General features: G+C 42.5%; 1 protein-coding gene across 1 annotated transcript; it reads left to right on the top strand.

The window, feature by feature from the left end:
* Positions 1-541: 541 nt before the first annotated feature.
* On the top strand, positions 542-13,927 carry LOC130256821 (phospholipid scramblase family member 5-like). Its single transcript, XM_056498850.1, has 9 exons — positions 542-595; positions 2,178-2,429; positions 3,139-3,322; positions 5,581-5,732; positions 10,362-10,404; positions 11,147-11,367; positions 12,209-12,370; positions 13,029-13,190; positions 13,889-13,927. Exons 3-9 carry the CDS (start codon positions 3,310-3,312, stop codon positions 13,925-13,927), a joined length of 792 nt encoding a protein of 263 aa, XP_056354825.1. The 5' UTR covers positions 542-595; positions 2,178-2,429; positions 3,139-3,309.
* The last annotated feature ends 1,031 nt before the right edge of the window (positions 13,928-14,958 follow it).

Below are 14,958 nucleotides of genomic sequence, written 5' to 3'. Positions count from 1 at the left end.
AAAATTGCTTTATTTAGTTTGAATTTAGAATCAGACCATTGAATGGTTACTTCAACAGAAATCTACTTCCAAAAAATCCCCTGGCAAAATCAAAAACAAAACACACCTGTTCCCCTAAAACCCCCCAACAAGACAAACCCCATGCCAAAGCTTTCTTTTTTCCCCTGTGTCAAGATTTATTATAGAAGCTGCTTTACGAATTTCCAGTGGATGGTTGTATTTTTATAACATCTATATTTAGTTTCTGATCCACATCAATACTTGCTGGGGGGCAGCATTAAAACTTCTGATACATATTCAGTGCCGTGTGCCTCTCTAAACACAAACACTTGAAAGCTTTCTTTCCTTACACAGTTTAAGATTGCTATTTTGATCCCGTTTCTCCCAGTGGAGTTAAATGCAGAATAAAGATCAGGCTGCTGCAGAGCTGCTGTTTTGGAGGCTGCATTTTGCAGCTGGCTGTGCACACAGAGCCCTGTGTAGCAGGTAGCTGGCAGTGGTGCTGGGAGGCAGCTCTGCATCGCTCCGCGCGCTGCCCTGCGGAACCCAGCCAGACTGCAGAGCTGCAGCAGGACCTCACAGACACAAGGTCCAGGTGAGAACCCTACTAGCTGATTTAAGAATTTGGGGTTTTTTTTTTTCCTCTCCAGTGCAGAAAGCAGTATTGAGTGAAATAATGTAACTTGGGGCTTGTAATTGCACAGGGTCACAGTCTGGTAGTTATGACCACGCTCAGCATTTCTGCCTGTGCTAGAGGAGAACAGGGAATAAAGAAGGCAATAATACTTCCTATTTAAAAAAATGGCAGTAACAGTGCATTTTAGTGCTGGTCACAGTTGATATTGGAGGAAAGGGAATTTAGAATGCAAACAGTGATTGGTGGTGACCCCTGTCAGCAGCAGGGAAGCTCAGGCTTTGCTGGTGATGCTCAGGTGCGTTCCCTGATTCCTGTGTGCTGCTCTTAGCCCGCTGCTGGATGGCTCAGGGCATCCCTGCTGCCTGGAGCCCAGCCAGAGCAGCTGGGGAGGGGCTGAGCTCTCTTGTCTGAACTTGTGGAGATGGTAGGGACAAGGGGAGAGGCAGTTTCTTACCTGGAGGAGTCCATAGGGGTACAGTGGGGAAAGGGCAGTGCCATCTTCTCCTGCTGAGTACAAGGACAAACACCTCCACCAGGTTTACAGAGCAGTTTTCTGGGCAGCAGGAAGCAGGACGAGGAACAAAACAGCCTTTCCTGATACTTTGAAATTTGTTACTGTCTCCTGTTTTTCTCTTGTGAAGGTTTTTTGTGAAGCCATTGCCACACTCCTGCTGGGGTGCCTGTAGAAAATGGGAGAGTGATTAGGCTCCAGAGAAATGGCACCTATGCTGAGCCATATGACACTTTTGCTCTCTTGATCCACCTGGTTGTCTATTAGTACATAGTTTCTGGAGGGAAATCAGTGTTCTGTTTCTGTGCTGAGGACAAGGATGTCTCAGTCCATGGATACGTTTCCTACAGGCTGCAGTAATTTATGTAATAACCATTAACTGCAGTGGTGCTTGTGCATCAGCTCAGCAGGGCTGGATCTCTGGGCCTTCATGCAAGTGGTAGTTATAGAAAAGAAGCAATTTTTCTTTAAGGTAAAAGGGAAAGTTTTAGATGTATGAACTCCTCCAGCCAAGCACTGCTTGCCCTGGTCTGGATAGGCTCATTTCTTTTGATGGATCCATGCTAACTTGTGCCTTCTAAGGATTTGCCCATCAATTTTTTTCAGCTTTACAGCATGCTCTGGATTAGAGCCTCTGCTCCAAAGAAGCACATCCTTGACAGGGAGAAAGGAAGCAAAAAAAATTTTTTTTTGTCATTCTTAATTTTTATTTCCAGTTATGTCAAACTCCCTCCTAATCCAGAAGGATTTGTTTAGTGCCCGTTTTTCAGTCACCAAATTTTTTGTCTCTGTCACTTCTTTGGTTGTTCCAAGTTGAGCAGAGCAGGGTCTGGTTCCTGGGCTGGCCTGTGCTTGCCACTGCACCCAAGGAGTTCTCAAGCAGGCAGTGATAAACTTCTGGGAAATTTCATGTAGCTAAATCCATAAGTAGATCTGAGGTTCTTGCACTTGCTACTATAGTCTAAAAAAAATCAGCTTCCATATAATTTGGGGCTTTTTTTGGACGAGTTTTCTGTATTCTTCCTTCAGAGAACCCTCATCTTCCTGAGCTGTAAACTCTGGAATTTAATCTGCTCAACCATACTTCAGACAGATTTCAAACCAGTGGAACTTGGAGTAGCAAAAGAGGACAGAAAAAGGTCCCCAGCACCTCCCTCTGCTCTGCTGGGCTCTGTGCATAGTTCCTGCCATTCTTGCAGCCATGCATCACAGAAGCCTGAAGATCACATCTGCCTAATGAATTCCACAGCAGCTTGGGCACTCCAGGAGGAATACAAGTTGGTGAGTTCAGGTTACTCTCTCTTCTTCTCATCTTTCCCTCGCAGTGCAGTGGGGGTAATTATATGATTTTGGGCAGTGCTTGTGTAGGACAAAGCACTGCCAGAAGTTTCAGTTCTCCAAATCCAGTTCAAACACCTTGCAGGGATCAGCAGAGCCCATGTGAGTGTTGGGAGGCATGGTGGTGGGGGAATGTGCAGGATGATTTTCTGGGACTGGGTGTAGGCATGACATCCCTTTGGGGACATCCTCTGGCTGGTGTTACATGGGTGGAATACAGTGAGAAATCCAGGGCAGCTTTTCCTGCTTTGTGCACGGAAAATGCTGACTGGAGTCAGCTGTAGGGAAATCATAGAATCATAGAGTGGCCTGGGTTGGAAGGGACCTTAAAGAGGATGTAGTTCCAAATCCCCTGACTTGGGCAGGCACACCTTTCCCCAGACCAGGGGGCTCAGAGCTCCATCCAGCCTGGCTTTAAACACTTTTGGGGATGGGCCATCCACAACTTCATTAGCTGCTCTGTTGTTACTGGATAGCCTGAAGAAGTGGAAACACAAACACTGAACTAAAAACATTGACTGCATTCTCAGGACAAGCACGGAGGTTATAAAGCAGGATTTTAGCTCTAAGTGTATTTACCAGGGGTACACTGCAGCTTTGTGTGTCTGCAGTGGCTGAACTCTTTTCCCTGTCCCTGGCTGGGGCAGTGCAGCTCTCTGTGCCATGAGGACAGCACTGCTGCTCCTGCTCTGCGAGCTGACAGCGAGGGCACACACACCTGCTCCTGTTCTCTGCATGCTCTGCTCCTTTCCCTACTTGCTGCAACAAGAAAAGCCTTTTCTTCTAACCCAGCTTCCCCTGAAGAGGTAACTCAGGAAGCTCCATGGCCTCTCAAGGTAAGTGCATCTATAGGCTGTATTTTTAGATTGTGTTTACAGAAAACTACAGTCTTGTGCATTTCCAGCAATCAGCAGTCTGATGAAATTAGTCTTTCAAGCTAAAACCACGTCAGTCAAAGCACAGTTGTTTTGTCTTCCTTTAATTTTTTCAGCATCCAAGAGGCTTCTAAGGGGACTAAAATCTATACTAGGATGTTATTTGAATAAAATACGTTATAAAATTCAGCCAGAAAATTTAGTGTTGGTGTTTTTGTGTTTAAACCTGTTGGTACAGAATGCCTGGGAGGGGAGGGTGCTGAGCCAAGGGTACCACTATTTTTGCACACTTCTTCCCTATTTCACTTTGAAAATACTGCATCAGCAAATGCTTTTCTCATTCAGAACTGGCCAAGACCTGATAACCCCATATGAGGAATAATTTCTGAAGAATAACTGAATTTAATCAGATCACTCCTACCTGGGTGTGTCTTTGTCATGTACTGACTTCAGCAGTAGCCAGCTGAGTGCTCAGGGCTATGGACAAACATGCAGCATCTGATTTGATCAGGTTTTCAAACCTGATCTGATTCTCCAGGTTTTCAAATTCTTAAGCTAAGCAGAAGGATACAAATCTTCTTCTCTTAACATGAGTGCAACTCCATGCAGGTCATTCTGTCAGCATGTGCAGAGGCACATGTTGGCCCAGGGAGTTTCAGCAATGTCTGTAGAGGTTTTCCAAATGTTTACCCCTCTTTCTTGCCCCCAAAACACTCAAGACATTCTGCATTAGAGCACGAAAAGGTGCACAGGAGCAAGCAGGTTTTACAGCATTGTTGCACTCTTGCAATACAGGGGTTTTTTTAAAAAAAATTGTTTAGCTTTAGCCATATTAAAAAAAAAAATCTGGTTTTGCATATTTTTTTGTGTATATCAGTTAGGAGAAACAGTTAAATAGTAATGGTGTGGAATATGGTTTTTAATATGAAGAAACCTGACAATGCACCTCTTTTAGGAAACATGCAACTCTACAAATTATGTTTGTACAGAATACTCACTGTATCATACTGTAACTTTTAAGGTTTTCCATACTAGTAATGAAATGAGAATCATACACAAAAATAGACAAAGTGTCAGACTAGCTCAAATTGTCATTAATATTTAATGTATTTACTGTTTGATTTTTGTATCACTTAAAGTTTGACAGGTAGAACTGCAATTTGTTGTCTTTTTTTCCCCTTTATTATTCAAGAATAACACTAACACTGGGCTACTTCATGGCATTTCATGTAACAACAAGAGTTACGGCAGTAACAGAACCCTGTGAGGTAAAATGATGCAGAAGAGCATATAAAATATTTATTACCCAGTTATACATTTTTAAAAGCCAGCAACAAATTCAAAGGGGTTACTTCTTCCTGTGGTCTCAGACTTTGAAAGAAAGCAGTGGCTGCAAAGACAAATTAAGATCAAAATATGATTGAATGATGAATCTTTCACAGTGAGTTCAAATAATACTAAAGGATCTCATTTAAACCCACAACAGCAAAAGAGAAATTCAGATTTAGAGCCAAAATTCCTTCTGGACTTCAAACCCCATTGTGTCTAAGTATTGCCACACATGAGATAAAAATGATCAGTTTGGGGACTGCTTTCCTGCCAAGTCACAGGGGCTCAGCTGAAGTCAAGAATTTGCAATTTATATGGAGAGAGCTTGAGTTTGCTCCTCCTGCTTCCTGCAGAACCAGTGTTGCTGAAGGCCAAGGAACAATGTAGCTGGAAAAACTAGCAGGAGATTTTTGGAAATCCAGTGGTTAAGGTGGTCACTGCCCTGTGGGAGGCAGTGCCTGTGCCTGTGGGGGAGTGTGGATGTACAGGTGCCTGTGGCAGTAAATGCTCTTGTTACCTTCACACCACTGGCCAAGGTCACCATCACTGTGCCCTAAAGGACCAGAAAACACAGCATAATATTATCTGATCTATTCATTAAGGTAATAATGAATAATACACTGTAAGAGGCTGTGTAGACTTTGATATCAGGGTTGTAATATCCAGCTTGGTGAATCTGAGATCCCTGGAAGGGTTATCTCTAATTAAGAGAAATTATGGGTGCCCTCAGGATGCTGGAAAACATCATCAGGAGATTCCTTTTGGAATCCTGACCTCATGTACTGACACAGACACATGCAGAATGTTGTTGTTCCAGCTTTGATCCAAGAAGCTAGCTGCTCCTTGGTCCTGATATTTATGGTTTGTTTTTCTTTTTTTTTTTCCTGCAGAATCTCAGAGACAGACCAACCCAATCTTTAGGGATTACCTCCCTGGTTCTTCTGACATTCCTCAACAGAATACACCTGTTGAACCAACAAGTCTCTGGAAGCAAGCATCACACACTCATAGCTTGCCACCTGGTCTGGAGTACCTGAACCAGGTCCTGAATATTTCTGAATGTTAGAATTGTTAGATTTCCTTTTATATTGCTTTGATACCCTGGAGGATGAGGTTGTTTGAGTTTTTCCCCTTTGAGGAGAGGTAGGCTGAGATAGAGAGGCTTTTGTGCTGTTTAATATTACTATGAGATAAGGAACAAAAAAAAAAAAAGAAGCTTTTTCTTCATTGCTAGCATTCATTTTGTAGAAATTAGATGTGCATAAGTCTGAGTGGCTACAAACTTGCATTAATTCTGTGTGGGGAAGAAAGTGCTCATGCCTGAGAGAGGAAAATGCTTGAAAATGGAGGCAGAGAAGGAGAGGGAAGAAAAATGAATGCTTCTGTCTTCTCCATCTTACTGCTAAACATGTGGCTGTCCCTTTTGCTCTGTGAAACCTCTCAGCCCCTGGAGCTCAGAGCACTGATGGTCTGCAGCTCTGCTCCAGAAATTTCATCTTTTCCTGAACCTTTTTACCAGGAGAGTCACTCCCTGCTGTTGACACTGACTGAGGTTTGCATTTCACATGTGGCTGGATTGTGCCACTCATACATGCTAAGTAAGGTGTCACACGCCCTGCCTGCTGTGGGCAGAGACAGAACCAGCCCCCAGCACAGTCAGATCACAATTCTGATACATCTCTGCTGTGTTTGCATTTTGGTGATGCTGGGAAATGCTTGCTTCGCTCAAGATGTGTATTTTAGGCACACATTTCTGCTAGCTTTGTGTAGAAGCAGAAAATGAATGTATTTTATATTTGGAGCTAAGTTACCTAGATAGCTAATGAAATGGGGAGACTCTTCAGAAGCAGTCTTTCATGTGGAGCCATGACTTTTATTTCAAGTTGCCTGAGCACAAAATGATATGTGTTGTCAATTACATGAGCATTTGCTTACAGACCGTGGAAGCTACATTTTTTAGTCTAAAAGTGATTGTGATAAGTAAGTACTTGGCAGGTTACATATTCAGGCTCCTGTAGGAACATGAATTACACCTCAGATTTACCCAGACAATGTAGGCGAGTGTGGCAAATATTGTCACTGCATTTTATGGAAGCTTTGCATCTGACATTAAGACAAAAGAGCAGGTCAGTCTCAGAGCTACAACTGGAACTGAAGACCTTGTTCATGCTTATTCTTGGCCTGTGCTGCACCCCTTCCTAATCATTCTTGATTTTCTCTGCAGTCTGAGAGTTGGGAAGCACGTGTGCAGTGCTGATTGTTGGCATGTACCCACAGCTTGAGTTTCTGTGCACTGCAGAATGTTTCAGTGTGGGATGCTGGAGCCATACAGGTGTGTGGCTGATGGATGCTGGATCCATACAGGTGTGTGGCTGATGGATGCTGGATCCATGCAGGTGTGTGGCTGAAGGATGCTGGATCCATACAGGTGTGTGGCTGATGGATGCTGGATCCATGCAGGTGTGTGGCTGAAGGATGCTGGAGCCATACAGGTGTGTGGCTGATGGATATTGGAGCCATACAGGTGTGTGGCTGATGGATGCTGGAGCCATACAGGTGTGTGGCTGATGGATGCTGGATCCATGCAGGTGTGTGGCTGATGGATGCTGGATCCATACAGGTGTGTGGCTGAAGGATGCTGGATCCATACAGGTGTGTGGCTGATGGATGCTGGCGCCATACAGGTGTGTGGCTGAAGGATGCTGGATCCATACAGGTGTGTGGCTGATGGATGCTGGAGCCATACAGGTGTGTGCCTGATGGATGCTGGATCCATGCAGGTGTGTGGCTGAAGGATGCTGGATCCATACAGGTGTGTGGCTGATGGATGCTGGAGCCATGCAGGTGTGTGGCTGAAGGATGCTGGATCCATACAGGTGTGTGGCTGATGGATGCTGGATCCATACAGGTGTGTGGCTGAAGGATGCTGGATCCATGCAGGTGTGTGGCTGATGAGAGGGGCTCATTCAGCATAGATGGGAGCATAAAAGAGGTCTCACCAGCAGGGAGAGGGCTGGCTGCAGAATGCCTGTGGGATTCTCAGATGCTTGGGTAATCCCTTGGGGTTTTTCCTCATGGGCTAAGAGAGTTTTCACATAATGAAATGCTCGAATGAAGATGTTTCTAGCAGAACTTGGAATTATTTATGCCACTGGGAAGACTTCTAGAAGACTGTGTTTCATTCTGGTGCTGTTGGTGAAATGTTGGTGTGCATTGGTGAAATGTGGGTCCAAACTGAAACAGGCACAGAGAGGTGCTACTGGAAGTGCACAGGGAATAGAGAACCTCCTTTAAAACAAAACTCCATCTGTTTCATCTGTAGACTAAAAGCAACACTATCAGAGAGGGAACCATACTGAGTGCCTAGAAGAGTAAACACACTGTGGGAAAGAGACATATTTAATTTATAGAATTATGTTACTGGTTGTGCATAAATACAGAATAACAAATAGAAATTACATTCTCCAGCAGGAGTGGGCAAGATAACTGGATAGATTTGAGAAAGCTGAATGTATTTCTCAATAAGACCATGGCATGTTTGACTCTGATACAAGGATCCAAGTTTAGTCAGTCTCAGAGAAATCCCTGCAATCTCATTCTAAATAGCAACCCAAGGATTGGATGAGAGGAATGGAAAATGTGTGTCCTGTAGGTAAAGGCCAGCCAGCAACATTTCACTCTGCAGGTCCACACCCAGAGTGAGTTCAAGTGAAAGAACAATTCCAGTTGGCTGTTTGAGGTGCACCAGAGAAGGGCAAAAAACTGCTTCTGCCTCAGCAAACACATCAGCTTTCTGTGACTATCACTCTTGAAAAAACTTCAACAACAAAAACTTACCTAAACCTCATTACTATCTTCCAGATTACAGCCATAGCTCAGAGTGTCCATAACAAAATCTGAATGAACCTGTTCCCACAGCAGGAATAAAACCTTGGAGGAGAATTTTCTGAGTACTTCAGCTGTATGTTGTGCCACCACACAGGTTTAACTACTTTTGTAAAAAACTTTTTTGTTTAGACTTGGTTAAATTGATGTAAATTTGATGCCCACAGAACTGAATAGTGAGAATTAGCTGTGTATAAGGAATTTTAATGTATCTGAGCTCAAGGGGACCAGACCCTTGTAAAGTCAAAGGGCTTTGGATGCTTTCAAATGCAAGTGCAGAATTCCCTCAATCCTCAAGTGCCCCAATAAAATGTATCAGAATATCTGCCCTGCAGAAACCAGTGAAAGGCAAAGCAAGGATAAAAAGTGATACTGCTGTGTTGTCTCAACATTGTTTATACATTGTGCACAGTAAACCAAAATCACTTAAAGCTTTTGACAATTCAGGCTCAATTTTCTTTTCCCTGTGAAAGTCTACATGGGGCAAAGAAATTTGTATTAAAATAAATACTAAACTACTAAAATAGCTCTACCATCTTTAACTTTTTAATTCTCTTTCCATCAGCAGAGCCCTTCCCATGAGCTCCAAGAGCTCTCTCATGAGACCCAAACAACAAACAGCAAAGCTTCTTGGGAGAATATTTTTACGTCTAAGTATTTTTTATTATTTCAATTACTGGCATGCACATTTCCGAGATTAATGGAAGGGATAAAGAAGTTCCTCTTTTTTACCAGCTTTTCTTTGCAGCCTGAACTACCTGCAGGAGCTGACTAGAAGTGACAAATGGCTGCAACAGTTTGAATACGTACCAGGCAAGATTTATCAATTTTAAAATATCCAGGGACTGAGCTGTGACATGCTGGTCTCAGAAGGTCGCTGTGTGCTTTGTGTCTGCAGCTGTGAGTAATGGCAAAACCCTGTGCCAAGCATTTGCTCATCAGGAATTTACAGAAAAATTATAGAAAAGAGATTGGTAAAGCCTAAAACTGTCACATAAAACAGCGTAAAAAGCCACATAAAACTGAAAGGTAGACTGAAATTAAGTCTTGCTGGTTTTATAATGCTAACAACTGTTCTAGAATAATGTCAGAGGGATGATAAGCACAGCAAAGCTGGGTATCATGGCAAGCAGTTTTCCTCCTGCATTTGTAACCAGCTCCTGGGGGAAGACATTTTCAGCCAGCTGAGTGTTTCACTGTTGTTTTGCTCATTCTGGTAGCCTGGCATGACCATTTGCCAGATTTAGGGTGCAGGGCTGGTGTTCCTGAGACCAGAGGGTTAAAGCTCTGTGTGCCATCGTTGGCATCCCCTGGCTGCCTTGCTGGGCTGCTCCAGCAAGGTCCTTTGGGATGTGGCCACTGCACCTTCTGAGCTGGAGCCAGGCTGACTCACTGATGCACTGCCACAGTGCCCAGCACCAGCCCTGCATTTGGGGTAAGGGGCTTCCCCTCTGCCAAAGAGGAGCAACAGGAGCAAGAAGAGGATTCTGTTTTCTCACACAGCCTTCTCTTGCTGTTGTCCTCCTTATTCCCCCAGTGAAGATGATTTTTCGTCAAACATATGGATGAATTACATGGCCACAGCACCTAATCTCACATTCCTCAGCCATAATTTCAGAGAGAAGTCCAAAGTGTGACTTGAGATATCCTTCAGGTACCCAGTCTGTGCACCTCTGGAAGGAAAGAAATCTTAATAACAGGAGATGAACAATGAAAATAGATGGGTGACCATTGGCAGCCCCAGACATATCCAAGACTCACCATCTTGTTTATTCTTTTAAAACAGCTGGACCAGATAATTATTCACCAGCAGGTGGAGCTTCTGGAAGGTATGGTGCAATCCTTGTCACCCTTTAACAGTGCTGGTACATGGGTGTCTCCAAAAGGCATCCAGGTGTTGCCCCCAGCTCACTGAAGTCACTGTGCACACTCCTGCTGCCCTTGTGTCAGGCTGTTATGCAGTGCTTTATTGTTTGCCTGTTCTGCAGCAAACCACTGAGGGGTGAGTAATCTCTACAACACTCCTAAATTCTCTCCCTCAGACACCTCCCTCTCAGTGTTATTAAAGTTTAACCATCTTTCCAAACCATGGGAAAATTTATTGCCCTTAACAATGACTAACTTTCTATGAGCAAATAGAGAAAGGAAGGTCAGAAAACATAAAATGAAGCAAAAGATTTTCTAATTACTGAAAAAGTATTAAGTTCTGTCAGTAAAACACTGTAAAATGTATTTCTCCCATTCGAAATGGTTGTGGCCTGGTTCTTGCATGACCTGCTGGGTGGAAGCTTTGTCACTGAAGTGGGGTTAGTCTCAGGATGTTGCTTTTCACAGATGATAGAGCCAGAAAAAGCCCAAACAAAAACTCAGGATCTGAATTCTCTGTTGTGATATGAATTAATTTCGTTCAAAACACAGATCTTTGTGCTGCTACTTCAAAACAATTTTTTAAGCAATCTGTGTCACAAGACTTTTAGAATAAATGCTCATACGCATATATACACTATCAATATACTACGGTAATAACAAAGATGATGTTAAGTTAATGTTCTATGTGTTTGGCTTTGTTAGCCGTACTCGGCAGGGAGCCCTGCAGCAAGTACGAGATCAAGAACGGGCTGGGGCAGCGGGTGTACGTGGCGGAGGAGGAGAACGGCTGCTGCGACCGGCGGCTGTGCGCGCCCGCCCGCGCCTTCACCATGCGCGTGGCGGACCGCGGCGGGCGGGAGGTGATGCGCGTCCTGCGGCCGCTGCGCTGCAGCAGCTGCTGCTGCCCCTGCTTCCTGCAGCAGGTCAGCATCCTGCACCGAGCGGCTCCTGCGCGGCACGAGGGGGTCGGGGATTCCCAGCTGTTGGTGAACCAGTTCTGCTCCCTGCGCGCCTCCTCCCTTCCATGCGACCTGGCTTTGCTGGCATCCCACACACAGCTCTCTGTCTGGTGATGTCTTCCCCAAAACGCTGCTCGCCCTGGCACAGGCAGGGATCACTGGACTCCAGGAGGGTGGAGGATTGAAGCCCAGGGAAGGTCCCTGGGGTCTGTGGGTGTGATTTCAAAGCAGCTCGTTGAGGATGCTGAGCCTTCACTCCATGGATCTGCCTCTTCAGGGCCATGTACCTCTGGGAATTGCAGAACATGGAAGTAGGCTGCTTGGAGTGAAAAAGGCAGATCCCATAGAGCATCAGCTCTGTAATTTTTTACTCTCCCTTATTCATAAATCTTTCTTGTGTTATGAAAATGTTTTACAGGTTAGCTCACCCACTTACCTTCTTAGCATTTATTTTTGTCAGAATTTTTAAAGAAGAGTTCCTTTGGTAGTACAGCTACTTAAAACAAGCTTGTAGGACACTCACTGAATACAATAACAATTTTCCCCCCAGTTTATAGCTTTTAAAAGTCTTTTATTGTATGTAAGATGTTGGTTTCTGGTGCAGCTTTTGAGCTTCATATTGTCCACTATCTTTAACAACCGACAATTCTGCAATATCCAGTTTCATGTTTGGTAAAACAATATCTTGCTAGATTGAGTAGATATATATTTTGTCATTATATAAACAGTACACTATCACAGAAAGATATATTAATATAAAATCAGTTAAAGACATTTTTTGTTGTTGTTTTCTTTTTTTTACTAGTTAGAAGTTCAGTCCCCACCAGGTACAATAGCTGGGTATCTTGTACAGAACTGGGACCCTTTTCTGCCAAAGTTTACTATACAGAATCAAAGTAAAGAAGATGTGCTAAAAATAATTGGCCCATGTGTAACCTGTGGCTGTTTTGAAGATGTTGACTTTGAGGTATGTTTTGTAAAAGAGTTAATGATTTAAAAGTTTTACTATTTTGAATAAATTTCTCAGATGAGAGGGAGAATGGGAGATACTTGAAGAAACCCAGAACAGTTTTCTGACGTGAGCAAAGTGCTTTGCCTTACTTAAGAATCATAAAGGATTATGATTATCATAAAGGATTTAAGAATCATTTTGGGTTTATCAACTCATTAGCTAAATCAGAAGACCCCAGTGGGTATTGTGTGAAATTTTAGTGTACTGTGAGAAACATGCAGATAGCTGCATAATTGAGAACATGCCTGTCTCCTGTGGGGACAGTGGTCCACAGCAGTGGGGCTAGGAGAAAATAAAAAACATGAGAGAGGAAAAAACCCCACAACTCTGTGAAAGAAAGGCAAAACTGGCATAAACTTTCAAGATTGCTTTCTCCCACTTTTTGTCAGCTCTAAAGATGCTGATGTTTCCAAACTTGAGACCCTTTCTTGCGTGCCACTCGTGAAGGAAATTTGACACTAATAGAACATCGCAGCCATGAGAATAAAAGGAGAACCTGACAGCTATAGCATACTCTGCATGTCAGGACACAGCCATTAATTCTGGGGAGATATCATCAGTGTGCACTTGATTTGTTTGCATTTATGTCTGCTCCTGTTTTTTCTTTGTGCAGGTAAAAACTCTCAATGAGATGACAACGATCGGCAAAATTTCCAAGTATTGGTCTGGATTTGTCAACAACGTCTTTACCAACACTGCCAACTTTGGGATCCAGGTCCCTGTGGATCTTGATGTGAGGATCAAGGCAGTGATCATTGGTGCTTGTTTCCTCATTGTAAGTGATCTTAAATTTTTGGTTATTTAACTATTTAAATAATACTATACATGCAGTTCAATATTTTATGTGGCAGAATCAAATCTCAACGTATATATCAAACCTACCAAACTCTCCCAAACCCCTTATTGTGTATAACAAAAAAATGTTATGTTGTTTTTAATGGTAGTTTAAAACCAATTCAAAAATTCTCTTGAGTGTTGTATGTAAGACCTTTAGGTGATATAAAAATTCCTACAAATATTCTCTCATGAAGATAACCATAAGAATTAAATGAGAAGGGGAATACTCAGTGCTAGGCATAAAGATGAACTGAAGATGTATCTTTCCTAGAATTAGAAATGTAGACCTCTTCTACCAACATAATTGTGTTAATGTGAAATGGTTTCAAAATCATCTGTGATACTTGCATCAGAGATTATAAACCAACATTACAATACTATTTAAATTATTCACTGAAACGTGTTTGCTTTAAAATTCCAACAGTTCATACATTTTGCTTTTAGTAGGATAGAAATGACAGTTAAATTTTCGGATTGCCCCCTCCAAAACTCCTGTTTCTCAGAGGCATTGATAAAAAGTGATTGACTAATATAATTACTTTGTGTAACAAAAGCCTACAAGTAAGACTTTTGATAGTAATTGTTGCATTTTTGTGCCTTCTATATCTAATTCACAGTTTGTTTGTTTATTTGTAGGACTTAATGTTCTTTGAAAATTCGTTGGATGGATTATAACAAGATGACAGAAACAATGAAATATACAGAATGTGTTTCAGTAGGTAAAAATGAACATAAATTGATCCTCTGGCTTTGAAGGCTTATACATTTCTAATTCTTTTTCATTTTCTTCCAGAAATCGCTTGAGCTTTGGACATGATTTTGAACTGCAAAAATCCTTGTTCCTTGAAGGAAAAGACAGGGAGCTAATGATGATGTTTATTAAAATATGTCTCGTGTAAATAATAATTTCCCACTTACATTTTATATGTGCTGTAGCTAAACACATACTTTTCACACAGAGCACTGTTGCTTTGGAACAGTGCTATTCTCTTCTTTCTCTTTTGATGTCCCTGCATGGGAAATCATGAAAGATTAGATGAAGGCTTGCAGCATCACTGATGAAAGTCTATGTTTAGAGAAGCCTTTGATGTTTTGCAAGTGCTGTACCAGTTACTAACCACATGAGGGTGTTTTGGGGGTTTTGCTTTTTTGTAATTTTAGAAATAATCTTCTGATTTGTTATTTAATTAATAGTAGCAAACTAATTTGTAAGTAACAAATATAAAGACATGCCCAATGGGAAATTCAAGATGTTATCTGTTTCAGTGAGTTGGAAGAAGGGAAGTTATGTTTGCTAGTACATTAATTTTGTGACAAAGATGGTTTTAATGAGTGGCAGCCAGAAATTAGGCTTCCAGCCCAAGACTTGGGAATGTAAGGTCTATTCTAAAAATCTGGTGTTCCACTGTTTCCACTGAAGGCAGGCCTGGATAAAGTTTGAGTGATGGTCCCCTGTGTGCTAGAGGCTCTCAAATCACTTCCCTTTGTATTAGCCAGTGTTAGGGATCCTGCTGCCATCTACTCAAGGCTTTCCTTGAAAGGTTTGTTCCTCTTTGAAACACCTGGTGGCTGATAATTTTTCATTCAGACTTGCCTGAGGCCATCCTAGAACAGAATATTCTTTTCCTTTGGCAAGCTCAAGTGCTTTCTATGACTGTGCAGAAGGAGCTTTTTGCAGTTCAGCAGTTTTATGTAGCTGCTCCTTC

Source organism: Oenanthe melanoleuca, chromosome 9 (assembly GCF_029582105.1).
Source record: "Oenanthe melanoleuca isolate GR-GAL-2019-014 chromosome 9, OMel1.0, whole genome shotgun sequence".
NCBI lineage: Eukaryota > Metazoa > Chordata > Aves > Passeriformes > Muscicapidae > Oenanthe > Oenanthe melanoleuca.
The sequence above is the reverse complement of the archived record's forward strand: the minus strand, read 5'-3'. Positions and strand labels throughout refer to the sequence as shown.